We start from the raw sequence: 19,041 nt of genomic DNA on the forward strand, positions 1-19,041 counted from the left end.
GTCTAACTCAAGCGGTTACCTTGATCAGCATGATGGCTTGGGCTAAAGGGACTGTTCCCATGCTGTGTAACTCTTTGAATCTAAATGACCCATCTCAACCTCCACTCTGTGATCCCATCCCCTGCATCAGGAGTATCAGGTTGGATGGCAACCAGAAACTGAGTCTGACAGTGGGGTGCGGGGGTGGAACGAAGCTCTTCTACAATCTGACGTCTGGACTTTCACACTCCTATATCTTCTCCCAGAAATCAAAGTGTTGAGTTCAGGAGATGGGATGTTATGCTGAAGTTGCACGAGAAGTTGGTGAGTATCATGTGCTGTTTTGGTCTCCTATCTACAGGAAAGATGTAAATAACCTTGAAAGCATACAGAGAACATTTACAAAGACGTTTCTGGAATTGGAGGACCAGAGTTATAAGGAAAGATTGACTAGTTAGGACTGTATTCTTTCGAATGTAGATGATTGAGAGGAGATTTGATAGAGGTATATGGAATTGTGAGGGGTATAGATACAGTAAATGCAAGTAGGCTTTTTCCACTGAGGTTGAGTGGGACTGTAACTATAGTCATGGTTTAAGGGTGAAAAGGGAAAACTTTAAGGGGAACTTCTTCGCTCAGAGGGTTGTGTGAGTGTGGAATGAGCTGCCAGCACAAGTGGTGCGTGCGAGCTCGATTTCAACATTTTAGATAAGCTTGGCCAGGTATATAGCTGGCAGGATATGGAGGGCTCTGGTCCCAGCGTAGGTGATTGGAGGTAGGCAGCTAAAGTGGTTTGACGTAGACTAATTGGGCCAAAAGGCCTGTTTCTGTGCTGTACTTTTCTATGACTCCCAACACTCTATATTCCAAGATGGCGGCGCGACGCAGCTGCCATGCGTAATCATAATCGATTGAAAACGGACGTGGGAGCACGGAGGAACATCGGGAAATCTCCAGGAAGACCTTCTTCGTTGCTGCTGCTGCTGTGAGGTCCGGGACTCTGCTGGGAAGAACAGGCCCCCAGTCCTCGGGGTTGTGTTGCCGATGGCCGTTGGCGGGGCCGTCTTAATACGCTCAGCAGAGGATGGTGCTCGGAAAAGCCGTGCCGGAGGGGATGGTCGTCAGCTCGGAGGTTCGACGGACTCGGAGTCCGCTGCAGTCAGATCGCTTTCGGTGTGTGCTGCGTCTGCGAGGCTGGGTTCGACGGACCTTTCGTTGTGTGCTGCGTCTGCGAGGCTGAGTCGGGTGGCACCGTGGAAGTCTATAGCGGGGGTATTCCCTTCTGCCGCTGGCGTGGGATGGCGAGTCTGTCGGGACCCTGGGGACTTGTGGAAACTGTGTGGTGATTTCTTTTGAACTTACAGTCCTTTAACATCTTTGGACTATTTTTACTGTGCCTATAGTCTGTTTTTTTAATCAATTATGCTATAGTTTGCACTGTTGTAACTATATGTTGTACCTATGTGGTTTTGTGCAGGTCTTGTAGCTTTAGTTTTTGGTCTTGTTTTGTCTGGTGGGATTAGAGCTCCTTTCCAGGGAACGCACTAAGACGCTAGCGCGATATTAATATGCAGCAGCCTCTCCGGACTCTGGATTGGGGATTACCAAACATTATGTGGATTTTCTAGTGTAGTCTGTTTTGTCATATGCTTTTGTGATATCATTCTGGAGGAACGTTGTCTCATTTTTTAACTGCATTGCATTTGTGGTTTCTAAATGACAATAAACTGAATCTGAATCTGAATCTAAGGTAAACGAGAGAAAAGGGAATGGCCAGGCTGACGAGCATTCCTGAGTTATTGTTAACCTTCCTGAAGCAGTGCACGGTGGAGGTGGACTGGATGGAAGGCCGTGACAAGGCTGTGACAAAACTGGACTGTGTTTAACACTCTCCACAGGTTCCAACAACTGTCCAGAGCAGAGCAGTTGCCTTAACACATCGAGATGCTGAGATATTTCTGATCTGTGGACATATGAGTGAGTCCTCGTGGATTCCTCATGTAAAAGGGGCCCCCGTAGGATCATTGGGGACCCAAGCCATCCCAACCATAACCTATTCCAGCTGCTACCATCTGGGGAACGGTACTGCAGCATAAAAGCCAGGAACAGGCTCCGGGACAGCTTCTTCCACCAGGCCATCAGACTGAGTGTAGTCTATATTACATTGATTGTTCTATTTATTATAAATTACTAAGATTGCACATTGCACATTTAGATGGAAATGTAATGTAAAGATTTTTACTCCTCATGTATGTGAAGGATGTAAGAAATAAAGTCAATTCCTCCACTTTTACCATTTGGCTTCTAATCTATCATGGCTGGTTTATTACCCCTCTCAGCCCCATTCTCCTGCCTTCTCCCTGTAACCTTTGATGTCCCGACTAATCAAGAACCTATCAACCTCCTCTTTAAGTATCCTCCATGACTTGGCCTCCACAGCCACCTGTGGGATGAATTTCACAGATTCACCACCTTCTGGCTAAAGAAATTCCTCCTCATCTCTGCTCTAAAGGGACGTCCTTGTATTCTGAGGCGGTGCCCTCTGGTCCTAGACTCCCCCATTATCAGAAACATCCTCTCTGCAACCACTCTATCTTGTCCTTTCAATATTTGAGGCAGATACAATGAGAGTATTGTATCTGGGTAGGTACATGGATAAGGAAGGTTTAGAGCAGGGGCTCCCAACCTGGGGTCCCTGGACCCCTTGTTTAATGGTATTGATCCATGGCATAAAAACACAAAAAAGGTTGGGAACCCTTGATTTAGAGGGATATTGATCAAACACAGGCAAACAGGACTCTCTTACTTGGTCTGCATGGACTAAAGGGACATTCTGAGGCAGTGCCCTGTTGATCTATGATACTAGCTCTGAATGATATTTAACACTTGCTGTCCCTGCCCTGGGTATGTTTATCCAGATACAAGGTAAATGCTTGATATACTGTGAGTTTCTCCACTTCTGCAGGATGAAAATTTTGCACCATAACTTCTGAGAGGCTGCACTGGTTTTGCTGGCTTACATAGAGACAGACCTTACTTAGGACATCAAACATAGAACAGTACAGCACAGGCCCTTCAGACCACGATGGTCAGTTTCATCTACAATGGGTTATAGGCGAACAGACTTAATGATGAACTCAAGAGATTCTGCAGATACTGGAAATCGACACACGCGAACAAAATGCTGGAGAAACTCAGTAGGTCAGACAACATCGATGGATAAGCTACAAAGCTACCTCTGACCCCCCATACTTTCCTCCAATCATCATAAAATTACATCCCCTGGTATTTGCCATAAGGTATCACAGAAAATGTACTTACGCTCTGGAGATCCTATGATGCAGCAGAAATGAAACGAAGCAAACAGTAATCAGAAATGAAATAGAATGCTGAATGAAAGAAAAATCTGATCCATCATTTTTAATTTTCCTGAAAACTTACCAAAACCCCCATACCCCTTAAGACACTTAACTTGCACAGAGGTCACACAAGTGAATCTGCAGATGCTGGAAATAAATAAAAACACAAAATGCTGGCAGAACTCAGCAGGCCAGACAGCATCTATGGGAGGAAGTAGTGACGACGTTTCAGGCTGAAACCCTTCATCAGGAGGTCCCTGTCTTAGCCGAATTCATGCACAGGATGGCAGGGAGTGAGCAGTACAAGGTATTCACCAGGAGCATGGAGCCAAACTAATGCAAATAGGGAGACTAACAAGATGCTGGAAGAACTCAGTGAGTCAGTCAGCATCTGTGGAAGGAAATGGACTGGGATTCTACTGCTCGTTGATCTGCCACAAAGCCCTAGCTTAGCTTAGTGAGGGAGAATGCAGGTGAGGGGGGAGAGTGGGAGGGGTGGGGAGTACTGAGCGATGAGAGGAAGATGAGTGGTGGGGGGGGGGATAAAGAAAATGGGCTGTATTCAACATAAGTTCAATGCTTACAGTTGAAAACTCATACATCATTCTTAAAATTTACAGGGTGTTATAGCATGGAAACAGACCCCTTTCTGCCCATTTAGTCTGTGCCAGCCCAGTCTTCTACCTAGTCCCACCTGCCTATACCTGCACCTGCATCACAGCCCTCCATACCTCTCTCTCATTCATGTACCTATCCAAATTTCTCTTCATTGTTGCAACTGAACCCCCTTTCATCAGCAGCTCGCTCCACACTCTCGCAACCCGAATATTAAAAGGCATAAGTAGAGTGGGTATGAAGAGGACGTTATCAATTTTGGGAGAGCTCAGAACTGGAGGGTATAGCCTCAGAATAGAAGGACTGCCCCTATAGGACGCAAATGAGGAGGAATTTATTTAGCTAGAATGCATTGCCATGGAGGGCAAGTCTATGGGTATATTTAAAGCAGAGGTTGATAGGTTCTTGATTACTAAGGGCTTCAAATGTTATGGGGAGAAAGCAGGAGAATGGGATTGAGAGGGTAGTGAATCTGTGACATTTATTGCCACAGATGGTTGTGGAGGCCAAGTCATTGGGCAGAGGTTGATAGATTCTTGATTAGTCAGAACTAAAGGGAGAAGGCAGGAAAATGGGGTTGAGAAGGATAATAAATCAGCCATGATGGAATAGTGGAGCAGACTCGATGTGCCGAATGGCTGAATTCTGCTCTTGTCTTTTGGTATTACAATCTTCCACTGTTATAGTGAAAATATTATCTACTCTATTCCTTATAATGAGACTGAACTGAAAGCTGTTCGCCTGGTTCGGACTTCATGACTTTCACCATCAACAGTCCAAGCATTTACTGTGTTGAAGCATATTCTGTTGTCATAAAGTCATAGAATTGGATAGCACAGAGAAAGGCCCTTCATCCCAATTGCTCCACGCCAACCAAGTTATCTACTTAAACTACACACATTGCCCTGAATTTGGCCGTAAAGCTTTTACATCCATGCTCCTGTCCAAATGTCTTTAAAAATTGCAATTGTACCCATCTTTACCACTCCTCTGGCAGCTTGTTCCATATATCCACATCCCTCTGTGTGACAACTGCTCCTTAGATTCATTTTTAAATCTTCCCCCTCTCACCTGAATCTATGTCACAGAACATACAACATATAACATAGAACAATACAGGCACCTTAGCTCAACATTTTGTACAGACCCTCTCTAAGATCAATTTAACCCTCTCCTCCCACATAGCCCTCCATTTTTCTATCATTCATGTGTCTATCTAAGAGATTCCTAAATGTCCCTAACGTATCTGCTTCAACCATCAGCCCTGGCAGGCTTATCCATATACTCACCGCTCTGTATACAAAACCTACCACTGACACCCATCCTGCACTTTCCTACTTAAAACTACGCCACCTCGTATAGCCATTTCTGCCCTGGGAAAAACTCTCTGATTGTCCATTCTACTTACGCCCTCTTAACATCTTGTACATCTCTGTCATGTCAACTCTCTCCTCGCTACTGCCATCAGGCAGAAGGGATAGGAACCTTAGGGCCCTCACCATCAGGTTCAGGAACAGTTATTACCGTACAACTATCAGGCTCCTGATCCACCGTGGATAACATCACTCACCTCAACACTTATGATTCCACAACGTACAGACTCACTTTTAAGGACTTTACAACTCATGTTCTCAGTATTATTTATTTGCTGCTTTAATTATTTGCGTGGTTTGCCTTCTTTTGCCCACTGGTTTTTGTCAGTCTTTGGTATCTATAGATTCTAATGTATATCTTTACTTTCTTGTAAATGCCTGCAAGAGAATGTATCTAAGGGTTGAATATGGTGACATATACGTACTTTGACAATGAATTGACTTGAACTTTTGATTAGTATTGGTCTGTCCAACCCTGTGACCATACTCTGCCCTTAATGAGTTTATAAACCTTTATAAGATCACCCTCAGCCTCCTATATTCCAAGGTAAAAAAAACTCCCAGCCTATCCATATATCTTAAGCAATTCATATTGGCCCATGGCTAGAGGGGAGGGGCCAGGCTGTGTAACCTTTACTCTAGTCTTTTGCACAATGCTCCAACGCCAGTGACAAGGAACCCCAAACCCAGAGTAATGCACTTACTTCTCCAGCAGAGTGAGCGCTGTAGTTGGGTTCACCCTCAAGTACTTGCAGCCCGGCTGCCCATAGTCGGCCAGGTACGTTGACCAGTCCCACTGGGTGAAGAGGTCCAGAAGCTGTGGGAGAAAGTTGGTTCAGAGGGTTACAACAAAGGCAGATGGTTTGGTGACCACACTCGGCATTGAAGAAAAATCTTAGATGGCAACAAGGAGGCGTACAATTGTGAGATAGTTAGTTTTGTCTAGTTTGGTGGTGTCACGACACTCAGTGTCAGTAAGACCAAGGAATTTATTGTGGACCTCTGTGCAGATGTGCTCGATTCTGGGGAGGGCTTTACCTGTGATGGAATGGTCCATATCCACTACTCTTTGTAGGATTTTCCATTCAAGGGCTTTGGAGTGGGCCATATCTACTACTTAAGCAGCATTGGCCTCCACCACCACCCTGGCAGGCTGGATTTAAAACTGGAATTGGTTCATTATTGTAACATGCCCAAGATACAGTGAAGAGCTTGCCTTGCATGCTGTCCATACATATCAGGTCGTTACACAGCACATTGAACTTAAATAAGATAAAATGTTAATAGAATGCAAGATAAAGTGTATAGAGTAAGTTCAGAGCAGGCGGACAATATGATGCAAGCTCACAACAAGGTAGATTGTGAGGTCAGGAGTCCATCTTATCCTTTCCTTTCAAGAATCTGATAAGAAGCTGTCCTTGAGCTTGGTGATATGTTCGTTCAGTCTTTTCTAACTTTTCCCTGATGAGAGGGGGGAGAAGAGAGGTAAATAAGTAAAAAATATTGAGAACATGAGTTGCAGGTCTTTTAAGTGAATCATGGTGGCTGCTTCACTGAGGCAGCGAGAAATGGTGAGAGACAGCACAAGTGGGCGGAAATTGCAAACAGATTCTTTCCCACTGAAAACCAGACTGACAAGTCTTGCTCCTTGCTGCTTGTGGCCAAAAGCTACCGTGCACAGCATACCTGGCAGTCCAAGCTGACAGAATGAGGTTGACTACCAGCTAACATAACCACAATCATGTGGAATGTACAGCAGGGGAACATTCCACCCAATGTCATGGATGTAAAGGTTGTAGAGTCTATTCTGCGTGGATAACTTCACTCAACTCAACACTGAACTGACTCCATGACCTATAGACTCATTTCCAATGTCTCTACAACTCGGTATTATTTACTTATTGACTTATATTGATTATTTGCATGATTTGTCCTCATTGCTAGGTGGCGGGGTGGAGATACATCTCTACCAAAGGAAGTGTAAGGCACTCATTCCCTCCGCTAGTCTACAGGTCACCCTTGGTCAAGGTGCATCACCTGCTTAGCCTCCCCCACTCAGTCATGTGAAGCCATGGGACTAGCTGGTGCAGATCACAAGTCCTGGTTATGCAATCACTGATGCCAGGCAGACAATCTCTGAAGAATACTGATAATGGTTAGGGTCACCCATCTTGTAAAGACATTGCTCAGAAGAAGGAAGTGGCAAACCATTTCTCTAGAAAAATTTGTAAGAACAACCCTGGTCATGAAAAGATCATGATTGCCCACGTGTGAACGTCCTCATTGCACTGAGGATGTTTGACAGTCAGTTTGTCAAATTAGTAAGGATGTTAAAGTTACAGGGAGAAGCCTGGAGAATGAGATTTAGAGAGGAAATAAATCAGCCACGATGGAATAGTGGAACAGACTCGATGGGCCAAGTGACCTCATACACTTGATCATATTAAGTATCATTTTTCATATACTTGACTGTATTTCTTTATCTTCCTGTAAATATCTCCAAGAAAATTAACCCCAGGATAGTGTATGGTGACATACATGTACTATGATAATAAATTTAATTTGAATTTTGAACCTCCAGTACAGCAGCTGGGTTCCAGCGCAAGGTGTTCACCCTCACCCTGAACCTTTCTGTTGCATTTTCCTAGAGTGAACATTACCCGTTTATTAATATCCTAACTGATTGCATCACGACCTGGTATCCTAGCTGCCCTTTACACTGCTAGCTCTTAGGGCAGCAATGAAGGTCCTCCATCTCTGGCAGTGTTCAGGCTTCCTTCACCATGCCAGTAGCTTCCTCTCGGTTTTCACTACCGTCAGCCATACAAGTCCCAGGTGGAGACTCAGGAATGTCGTCGCACTCTGATGTAGAAGGATTCTTCATTGCTATTTCTGTATCAACTTTGTTTTACCTGTCGGGGTTGTTAGCCTTGAGCTGAACCCTGAGTTTGGAGAACCGACCTGTTTGTCATGGATGACTTTACGAAGAGCTAAGGCATCAAGCTCTGACTCCAGCCAACTTAGCTCTCCGGGTCATTGAGGCACGCAAGTTGCCAAACCATAACTATACATTTAGTGGATTCCAGTTAATTGGGAACACATATATTAGGTGACATGCAATGTGGAGTGGGACAGGTGGCAGAGAAGGTGTGCCGGGGCAGGAGATGTCACTGGTACAGACACATCCAGCTCTGAGATACCAAGCATGAGGCAAGGTCATTTGATTCCAAACAATTGGTTTATTGATCATTATAGAATGTCTCTCTGGTGCTTCCCACTCCCTCCACTCTCCCTTTCCCTTTCCCCAACATTGGGCCCCCCTCTCCCTGCCCCCTTCCCACTCTCAGTCCCCAATAAAGACCCATATCAGAATCAGGTTTATCATCACTCACATATGTCATGAAATTTGTTTTTTTCTGTAGTAGCAGTACAGTGCAATACATAAAATTACAACAGTACTGTGCAAAAGTCTTAAGCTCTCTAGCTATACGTATGTGTCTAAGACTTTTGCACAGTACTGTATGTCTATATCAAATGTTGCTTCTAAAACCTGCCTTCTCCAAAATTATAGTCATGTCACATAGCTCTGCTGTGCCTGTACAAGTTATACAAGCTTTGGCACAGTACAGTACGTATAACAAGTATATATTTCTTAATGTAATTGATTGTTTTTATGCATTGCATTATACTGCTGCTGCAAAACAACAAATTTCACAACATATGTCAGTGATAATAAACCCGATTCTGATTGCGATTCTAACATTTACACAACCTCTACAGAATCACTGGCTCTAGTTTCATTCCAGCCTCTGTTGATTTACTACGCATTTCTCCTAATCACCAAAGAATGTGAAGGAGATATGAGGATTGTCCAGCTGTGGGAATCCCTGACCGTTTCCCGGCAGCGCCAAGGTAACATACCCTCCTTCAAAAATATTCCTACTGCGTAAAGCCCTTCCACCATCCACAAGGAACAAGTCACGACTTGCCTAGATGAGGACAGTTCTAAGAACACACATGAAGCTGGCCTTCATCTAGGACAGGGCAGTCTTGCTCTCCGACACCCGGAAAACAAAAACAACACACACACAAAATGCTGGAGGGACTCAGCAGGTCAGGCAGCGTCTATGGAAGGGAATCAATGTTTCAGGTCGAGATCCTTGATCAGGATCTGATGAAGTGATATGAGGCCTGATGAAGGGTCTTGGCCCAAAATGTCTACAGTTCATTCCCCTCCATAGATGCTGCCTGGCCTGCTGAGTCCCTCCAGCATTTTGTGTGTGTTGCTCTGGATTTCCAGCATCTGCAGAATCTCTTGTGTTTCCAAAAGGAGTTCAGATAGTTAATTGAGGCTGTTTGCCAATTATTACAGGAAATATATTGATTGGGAAAGCATAAAAATAATGGAATGGGAGACTATTCAGCCCATCATGCCTTGCTAGGGGTCATTGTGACAGACAGCAATCAGTAAACAAACATTTCACAAATATTGCCTTGTCATTCTGTTGTCATTGTGGTGAGTGTAACACTTCAATGTCTTCTCTGGTACACCCAACGTTCATTGCTGCATACATTCAAGTCAAGTCGTCACTTTTTATTGTCATTTCGACCTTAAACTGCTGGTACAGTACACAGTAAAAATGAAACAACATTCCTGCAGGACCCTGGTGCTACATGAAACAAAACAAAACTACACTAGACTATGTGAGACAGCACAAGGCTACACTAGACTACATAAAACAACATAAAAACTGCACTACATTACAGACCTACACAGGACTACGTAAAGTGCACAAAACAGTGCGGGGCAGTACAATAATTAATAAACAAATAAATAAATAATAAACAAGACAATAGGCACAGTAGAGGACAAATTTCAATATAATAATAAATGATGTAGATGTCAGTCTAGACTCTGGGGATTGAGGAGTCTGATGGCTTGGGGGAAGAAACTGTTGCACAGTCTGGTCGTGAGAGCCTGAATGCTTTGATACCTTTTGCCAGATGGCAGGAAGGTGAAGAGTTTGTGTGAGGGGTGCGTGGGGTCCTTCACAATGCTGTTAGCTTAGCGGGTGCAGCGTGTATGTGTAAATGTCCGTGATGGCGGGAAGAGAGACCCCGATGATCTTCTCAGCTGACCTCACTATCCGCTGCAGGGTCTTGTGATCCGAGATGGTGCAATTTCCGAACCAGGCAGTGATGCAGCTGCTCAGGATGCTCTCAATACAACCCCTGTAGAATGTGATGAGGATGGGGGGTGGGAGAAGGACTTTCCTCAGCCTTCGCAAAAAGTAGAGACGCTGCTGGGCTTTCTTTGCTATGGAGCTGGTGTTGAGGGACCAGGTGAGATTCTCTGCCAGGTGAACACCAAGAAATTTGGGGATCTGATTGAAACATATAAGATTATTAAGGGATTGGACACGCTGGAGGTAGGAAGCATGTTCCCACTGATGGGTGAGTCCAGAACTAGAGGCCACAGTTTAAGAATAAGGGGTAGGCCATTTAGAACAGAGATGCGGAAAAACTTTTTCACCCAGAGAGTGGTGGATATGTGGAATGCTCTGCCCCAGAAGGCAGTGGAGACCAAGTCTCTGGATGCTTTCAAGAGAGAGTTAGATAGAGCTCTTATAGATAGCGGGGTCAAGGGATATGGGGAGATGGCAGGAACGGGGTACTGATTGTGTATGATCAGCCATGATCACAGTGAATGGTGGTGCTGGCTAGAAGGGCTGAATGGCCTACTCCTGCACCTATTGTCTATTGCTCTTAACGATCTCAACGGAGGAGCCGTCGATGTTCAGCAGAGAGTGGTCACTCCGTGCTCTCCTGAAGTCAACGACCATCTCTTTTGTTTTGTTTGCATTCAGATACAGGTTGTCAGCTCTGCACCAGTCTGTTCGCCGCTGTACCTCCTCTCTGTATGCTGGCTCATCATTCAGAGTCAGACACCAAACTTTAGTTTAATTCTAAACTGAGCTGATGCACTCAGTTTGGCTTTATGGTGCCTTTCCCGCCATACACAGTGGAATATTCTATTTCTTTACTGATGGGATGTGTAAATGCGTATACATTGTTTGTATACTGTATTTAAGCTAGATACTTCTGTTTATTTTGCAATATGAATGTAACTACATTGAGGAGTGTATCATATTCTAATTCATGTTAGACTTAAGTTAACTTTGTTGGAAATTAAAGATGGTATGTGTTTACAAAAAAGCTCTTTGCTCTCATTACGGCAGAGAGATCGCGGCTGCAGATAAGATCAAGTACAGAGCTTTTATTGTGTTTACTTGTAAACACTTCTTCAGCTGGCAGCTCCGTCACCCCCAAAAGGAAGGACAGCATGTTTGACTGTGAGCTGACCGTCATTTCCGTGTTCTTCTAGAGGATCTCTGTTTCACAGCGTTCACTGACCTCATGCACATGATGGCCGAAGTATCAGACCCTCGGTCTGCACGGCAGCAATGCCACTGGGCCTACATATCCAGGTTCACAACTGACCAGGCCAGTCTGAAAAAATCACTAAGCAATTACCATCAGCAGATCATTTGCAATACCAAAGGAAACAACTGGACCATTGCTACACCACCATTAAGAATGTCTACTGTGCTATTCCACGCCCTCACTACGGGAAGTCTAATCACCTGGCTGTACTTCTACTCCTTGAGTACAGGCAGAGATTGAGGACTGCAGCACCAGTAGTGAGGACCAAGAAGGTTTGGACAAGGGGAACACAGGAGCACCTACAAGACTGCTTTGAATCGGTGGACTGGACAGTATTCAGGGATTCATCTTCGAACTTGGATGAGTATGCTGTAATTGTTACCAACCTCATTAAAACCTGTGTGGATGAGTGTGTGCATACAGAGACTTGCTAACCAAAAGCTGTGGATGAACTAGGAGCTATATTGTCTGCTGAATACTAGATCTGTGGCATTTACAGTAAGTCTGGCGACCCAGGCCTGTACCAGAAAACCAAGTATGATTTACAGAGAACTATTTCCAGGGCGAAGAGACAATTTCAAACAAGCTTGAAGGCAACATCGGATGTACAACAACTCTGGCAGGGTTTGCAAGACATTACTTCCTACAAAGCAAAACCCAATAGCATGAATGGCAGTGATGCTTCACTACCAGATGAACTCAATGCCTTCTATGCACGCTTTGAAAGGGAGAATATAACTACAGCTGTGAAGATCCCTGCTGCACCTGTTGACTCTGTGATCTCTGTCTCAGAGGCCGATGTTAGACTGTCTTTAAAGAGAGTGAACCCTCGCAAGGTGGAAGGTCCCGATGGAGTACCTGGTAAGGCTCTGAAAACCTGTGCCAACCAACTAACCATTTTCAACCTCTCACTGCTATGACTAGACTGAACTCCTGCCTCAGCAAGGACCTGGACCCATTGCAATTTGCCTATCACCACAATAGGTCAACGGCAGACACAACCTCAATGACTCTTCACATGGTTTTAGACCACCTGGACAACACAAACACCTATGTCAGGATGCTGTTCGTCGACTATAGTTCAGCATTTAATGCTATCATTCCCACAATCCTGACTGAGAAGTTACAGAACCTGGGCCTCTGTACCACCCTCTGCAATTGGATCCTTGACTTCCTAACCGGAAGACCACAATACATGCAGATTGGTGATAACATACCTTCCTCGCTGATGATCAACACTGGCACACCTCAGGGGTGTGTGCTTAGCCCACTGCTCTACTCTCTATACACACATGACTGTGTGGCTAGGCATAGCTCAAATACCATCTATAAATTTGCTGACAATACAACCATTGTTGGTAGAATCTCAGATGATGACGAGAGTACAGGAGTGAGATATGCCAACTAGTGGAGTGGTGCTGCAGCAACAACCTGGCTCTCAACATCAGTAAGCCGAAAGAGCTGATTGTGGACTTCAGAAGGGTAAGACGAAGGAACACATACCAATCCTCATAGAGGGATCAGAAGTGGAGAGAGTGAGCAGTTTTAAGTTCCCAGGTGTCAGGATCTCTGCGGATCTAACCTGGTCCCAACATATCGGTGCAGTTATAAAGAAGGCAAGACAGCGGCTATACTTCATTAGGAGCTTGAAAAGAAAATAGACTCAAAATCTTCTACAGATGTACTGTGAAGAGCATTTGGACAGGCTGCATCACTGTCTGGTATGGGGGGTGTGGGGGAACAGGACCACAAGAAGCTGCAGAGGGTTGTAAATCTAGTCAGCTCCATCTTGGGTACTAGCTTACAAAGGACCCAGGACATCTTTAGGGAGCGGTGTCTCAGAAAGGCAGCGTCCATTATTAAGGACCTCCAGCACCCAGGATATGCCCTTTTCTCGTTGTTACTATCAGGTAGGAGGTACAAAAGCCTGAAGGTACACACTCAGCGATTCAGAAACAGCTTCTTCTCCTCTGCCATCCGATTCCTAAATGGACATTGAAGCTTTGGACCACACCTCATTTTTTTTAAAATATACAGTATTTCTGTTTTTTGCGCGTTTTTAAAAAATTTATTCAATATACCTATACTGTAATTGATTTACTTATTTATTCATTATTATTATTTTTATTTTATTTTTTCTCTTCTATATTATGTATTGCATTGAACTGCTGATGCTAAGTTAACAGATTTCACGTCACATGCCGGTGATAATAAACCTGATTCTGATTCTTCTGATTCTGAGATACAACATATCAAGAGGAAAAATAATGCTGTGGCTGATTGCCTCTCCTGGCCAGCCGTTGAGGCCGTACACATAGGATTGACTCTGCCAGTATGGCAGTTGACTAAGCTACTGACCCAGAGGTCCAGGCTTACCGAACAGCAGTCACTGGCCTGCTGACATTGTGTTCGGGGAAGCTGGTGTTTCTCTCCAGTGCTATTTCTCAATGGTCACATTCGCCCCTTTGTGCCCGCAAACTGGAGACACGCTGTTTTTGACTCCATATGTGACACAGCCTCCTAAAGGACATACACGATTGGACTGCAGCCTGTGTGGAGTGCCAGCAGGCAAGAATTTACTGTCATGTTCAGGTGCCATTGCTACCTTTTGAGGTCTCTGAGTGACGGTTTGACCATGTCAATATGGTCCTTTTGGGTCCTCTTCCCGCTCCCATGGTTTCATGCACCTCCTTACCATGCTGGACTGTACCACGAGGTGGCCAGAGGTCGTCCCTCTAGCATCAACAACGGTTGCAGGTGTGTCACCCTATCTGATATTTCCTATGGCTGTAGTTCTCAATTCATTTCAGACCTCTGGGCTGCGATGGCCCAGGACCTTGGCATTAGGCTACATCACAATCTACCTGGGGCAAGCAACAGTGGCCAAGCCTTTGGCACTGAGCCTGGCCCTGTGGCTCAGAAGGGTAGGGAATTGAAGAGGATGGCAGCAGTAACAGGGGGCTCTATAGTAAGGGGGACAGATTCTGTGGACTCAAAAAAGAAACACAGATAGTAGTTTGCAATATTTCTGAACACATCTGCAACATCCTGAGACGGGAGGGTGAGCAGCCAGAGGTCGTGGCATATATTGGTACCAATGACATGGACAGAAAAAAGGGAGAAGGTCCTGAAAACAGAACACAGGGAGTTAGGAAGGAAGCTGAGAAGCAGGACCTCAAGGGTAGTGATCTCGGGATTACTGCCTGTGCCACGCGACAGTGAGTGTAGGAATAGAATGAGGTGGAGGATAAATGAGTGGCTGAAGAATTGGAGCGGGGGGAAGGAATTCAGATTTCTGGATAACTGGGACCTCTTCTAGGACAGGTATGACCTTTACAAAAGGGAGGGGTTGCACTTGAATCCGAGGAGGACCAATAATTAAGAAAACTTTAGCTAATCAGTTTCCCACTCTCGTTTGCTCTTAACGTGAATATTGATAATTTGTGATGACAATATATAAGGCTGGTAATTTTCTGACAAACCTCATCTTTGAAGATTCCTGCGGACAGGTTTACTAGAGCTGTTGGGAGTAGTTTAAGCAAAAATGGCAGTGGGATGGGAACCAGTTTATAGAGCTGAGGATGAGCCAGTGGGTTTACAATAGATGATGGGTGTAACATGAATGTGAGGAAGGACAAGCCAATGATTGGGTACAAATGCAGACAGAGCAAAGAGTTAGATTGTACCACAGAGGCACCATTCAAAAGGGTGAAGAATGTAGGATTGAAGGTGCTGTATTTAAATGTGCGTAGCATTTGGAATAAGGTGGACGTACTCGTAGTGTAATTAGAGACATAGGGCATCGTACGGCATCACTGAATCATAGCTGAAAAAATGCCATAGTCGGCAGCTTAACATCATAGGATATGCTTTGTATTGAAAGGACAGGCAGGAAGTTCGTAGGCAGTGGTGTGGCTCTGTTAGTAAGAGATGGAATTACATCTTTAGAAAGCGGTGACATGGGATCAGAGAATGTTGAATCTTTGTGGGTGGGGTTAAGAAACTGCAAGGGTAAAAAATCCATTATGGGAAGATGTAGGGTTGGGATTGCAAAGGGAGCTGGAAAAGGCATTTAATAAGGGTAATGACACAATTATAATGGGGGACTTCAATATGCAAAGGGTTGGGAAAATCAGGCTGGTGTCGGATTGCAAGAGAGGGAACTTGTTGAATGCCTACGAGATGGCTTTTTAGAGCAGCTTGTATTTGAGCCTACTCGGCGAAAGGCCATCTTGGAATGGGTGTTGTGAAATAACCCAAACCTGATTAGGGAGCATGATGTAAAGGAACCCTTAGGAGGCAGTGGTCATAATATGATTTAACTATACTGCAATTTGAGAGGGAGAAGCATAAGTCATGTGTGCCTGGAATAAAGGGAATTACAGAGGCATGAGAGAGGAGCTTGCCCAGGTAGATTGGAGGATGATACTGGCTGGGGTGACAGCAGAGCAGAGATGACTGAAGTTTCTGGGAATAGTTTACAAGGTGCAGGATAGATATGTCCCACAGAAGAAGTTGTTCTCAAATGGCCAGACTAGGCAACCATAGCTGACAAGAGAAACTAAGGACTGCATAAAAGCCAAGGAAAGGGCATTATAAGGTAGCATAAGTGAGTGGGACGTTGGATGATTGGGAAGCTTTTAAAACCTAGCACAAGGCAACTAAAAAAGCTATAAGAAGAGAAAAGATGAAATATGAGGACAAACTAGCCAATAATATATAATGCAGGATACTAAAAGATTTTTTCAGTTATATAAAGAGCAAAAAGGAGATGAGTCGATATTGGGCCACTGGAAAATGAGGCTGGTGAGGTAGTAATGGGGGACAAAGAGATGGCAGATGAACTTAATGGGTACTTTACATCAGTTTTCACTGTGGGAGACACTAGCAGTGTGCCAGAGGTCCGTGAGTGTCAGGGAGCAGGAGTGACTGACATTGTTAATACAAAGGAAAAAGTGCTAGGCAAACTCAAATGTCTGAAAGTGGATAAGTCACCAGGACCAGATGGACATCATCCCAGAGTCCTGAGAGAGGTTGCTGAAGAAATAACAGATGCCTAGGTCAGGATCTTTCAAAAATCACTTGACTTTGGCATGGTCCTGGAGGACTGGAAAATTGCAAATGTCACTCCACTCTTTAAGAAGGGAGGAAGGCAGAAGACAGGAAATTATAGCCAGTTAGCCTAACCTCAGTGTTTGGAGTCTATTATTAAGGATGGGGTTTTGGGGTACTTGGAGACTAATGATAAAATAAATCAAAATCTGTATAGTTTCTATAAAGGGAAATCTTCCCTGACAGATTCCCTGTTAAGAGTTTTTTGAGGAAGTAACAAGCAGGGTGGACAAAGGAGAGGCAGTGGATGTCACTTACTTGGATTTTCAGAAGGCGTTTGATAAGGTGCCACACATGAGGCTGCTTAACAAGATAAAATCCTATGGTGTTACAGCAAAGATACTGGCATGACAGAGGAATGGCAGACAGGCAGAAGGCAGTTTGGGAATAAAGAAGGGCCTTTCCTGGTTGGCTGCCAATGACTAGTGGTGCTCCTCAGGGGTCAGTATGGGACCTCCACTTTTCACATTGTTTGTCAATGATTTAGATAGTGGAATTGGTGGCTTTGTGGTAAAGTTTGCAGATAATATGAGGATAGGTAGAGGGGTAGGTAGTGCTGAGGAAGCAACGCGATTGCAGCTGCACTTAGACAAATTGGATGAACGGGCAAAAAAGTGGCGGATGGAATACAATGTTGGGAAATGCATGAAAATGCATTTTGGTAATAGGAACAATAGTGCAGACTATTATCTAAATAGGGAGAAAATTCAAACATCAGAGGTGCAGAGGGACTTAGGAGTCCTCGTGCAAGACTCCCAGAGGTTAATTTACAGGTTGAGTCTGTAGGCAAAGAAGGCAAATGCAATGTTGGCATTTATATCAAAGAGATTAGAATATAAGACCAAGGAGATATTGCTGATGCTTTATAAAACACTAGTCAGGCTGCACTAGTCGAACAGGTTTCGGCCCGATATCTCAGACAGGATGTGTTGTCATTGGACAGAGTCCAGAGGAGGTTCACGAGGATGATTCAAGGAATGAAGGGGTTAACATATGAGGAGCGTTTGGATGCTTTACGCCTGTACTCACTGGAATTTAGAAGAATGTGTGGGAATCTCATTGAAACCTACCAAATGTTGAAAGGACTAGATAGGGTGGATGCGGAAAGGATGCTTCCTATGGTAGGCTGACCTTTTAGAACAGAGGTAAGGAAGAATTTTTTTTAGCCAGAGAGTGGTGAATCTGTGGAATGCTATGCCACAAGTCCATGGGTATATTTAAAGCAGAAGTTGATAGTGTCCTGATTGGTCAGGGAATCAAAGGATATGACGAGAAGGTGTATGGGGTTGAGTGGGATCTGGGATCAGCCATGATGGAGTAGACTTAATGGGCTGAATGGCCTGATTCTGCTCCTATGCCTTATGGAGTTAAGGTCTTATCACACCACAGTGTACCACCCACAGTCCAATAGCCTATGTGAGCGGTTTCACCGCTCCTTAAAGGCTGTTCTTAAACTGCTGTTAAAGGCAGTTCTAAAGACTTCCCTGACTGATGAGTGTTGGCATGATTGTGTCCTTTGGGTCTTGCTAGGCTCAGAACTGCTCCAAAAGAGGACCTGCAGTTGTCCATGGCAGAGTTGGTATACGGGCAACTGTTAAGGGTGCCAGATGATTCCATTCCTGACGCCACAACCGCCTGGTTAGCCTCTCAACAGCATCCCACCCTCCTCTGCAAATTCAATTCTGTTTACCTATTCGTACATCCCAACACGGCATACAATGTTCTTGGGTTAGATTCCACATCATTTGTTTTCGTCTGCCACAATGCACACCAACCCTTAGGGCCCCTTATGATGACCCATTCCGCGTTAGATAAGAGGGGTAAACTTGAACGTATTTCGGTAGATCGCCTTAAACCAACCTACCAAGACTTGGAGTATTCTGCTACTATGCCCTTGGCATCACAGCATGTCCGTGAGTGTCTCAATGCATCTCTGGATGAGCCAGAGGTACCCAGGGAACACATAACCCGAGCTGGGCGGCTCGTCCGAACTCTGGACAGGCTCACAATGCCAGTTTTAGTGAATTCTGGAGGGGCCTGTGTAGGGTAACGTAATTGGGAGAAACGTACGTAACTCACAACCACCGATGCGGAGTTGGAAGAGGCTGGGCTGACATGATGACGTTATTATGTAAAAGATTTTTAGTGCGCTCTTGTGT

General features: G+C 44.7%; 1 protein-coding gene across 2 annotated transcripts in view; it reads right to left on the reverse strand.

Moving 5' to 3' along the window:
- Nucleotides 1–19,041, reverse strand: part of LOC140726121 (exocyst complex component 6B-like) — an 835,898-nt gene that overhangs the window by 11,735 nt on the left and 805,122 nt on the right. For both annotated transcript variants that reach the window (XM_073042078.1, XM_073042079.1), the window contains one exon: nt 6,031–6,143. In XM_073042078.1, the coding sequence (XP_072898179.1) occupies nt 6,031–6,143 (113 nt within the window). The remainder of the gene's footprint in view (nt 1–6,030; nt 6,144–19,041) is intronic.

The sequence above is a fragment of the Hemitrygon akajei genome, chromosome 4 (assembly GCF_048418815.1).
Source record: "Hemitrygon akajei chromosome 4, sHemAka1.3, whole genome shotgun sequence".
Lineage (NCBI taxonomy): Eukaryota > Metazoa > Chordata > Chondrichthyes > Myliobatiformes > Dasyatidae > Hemitrygon > Hemitrygon akajei.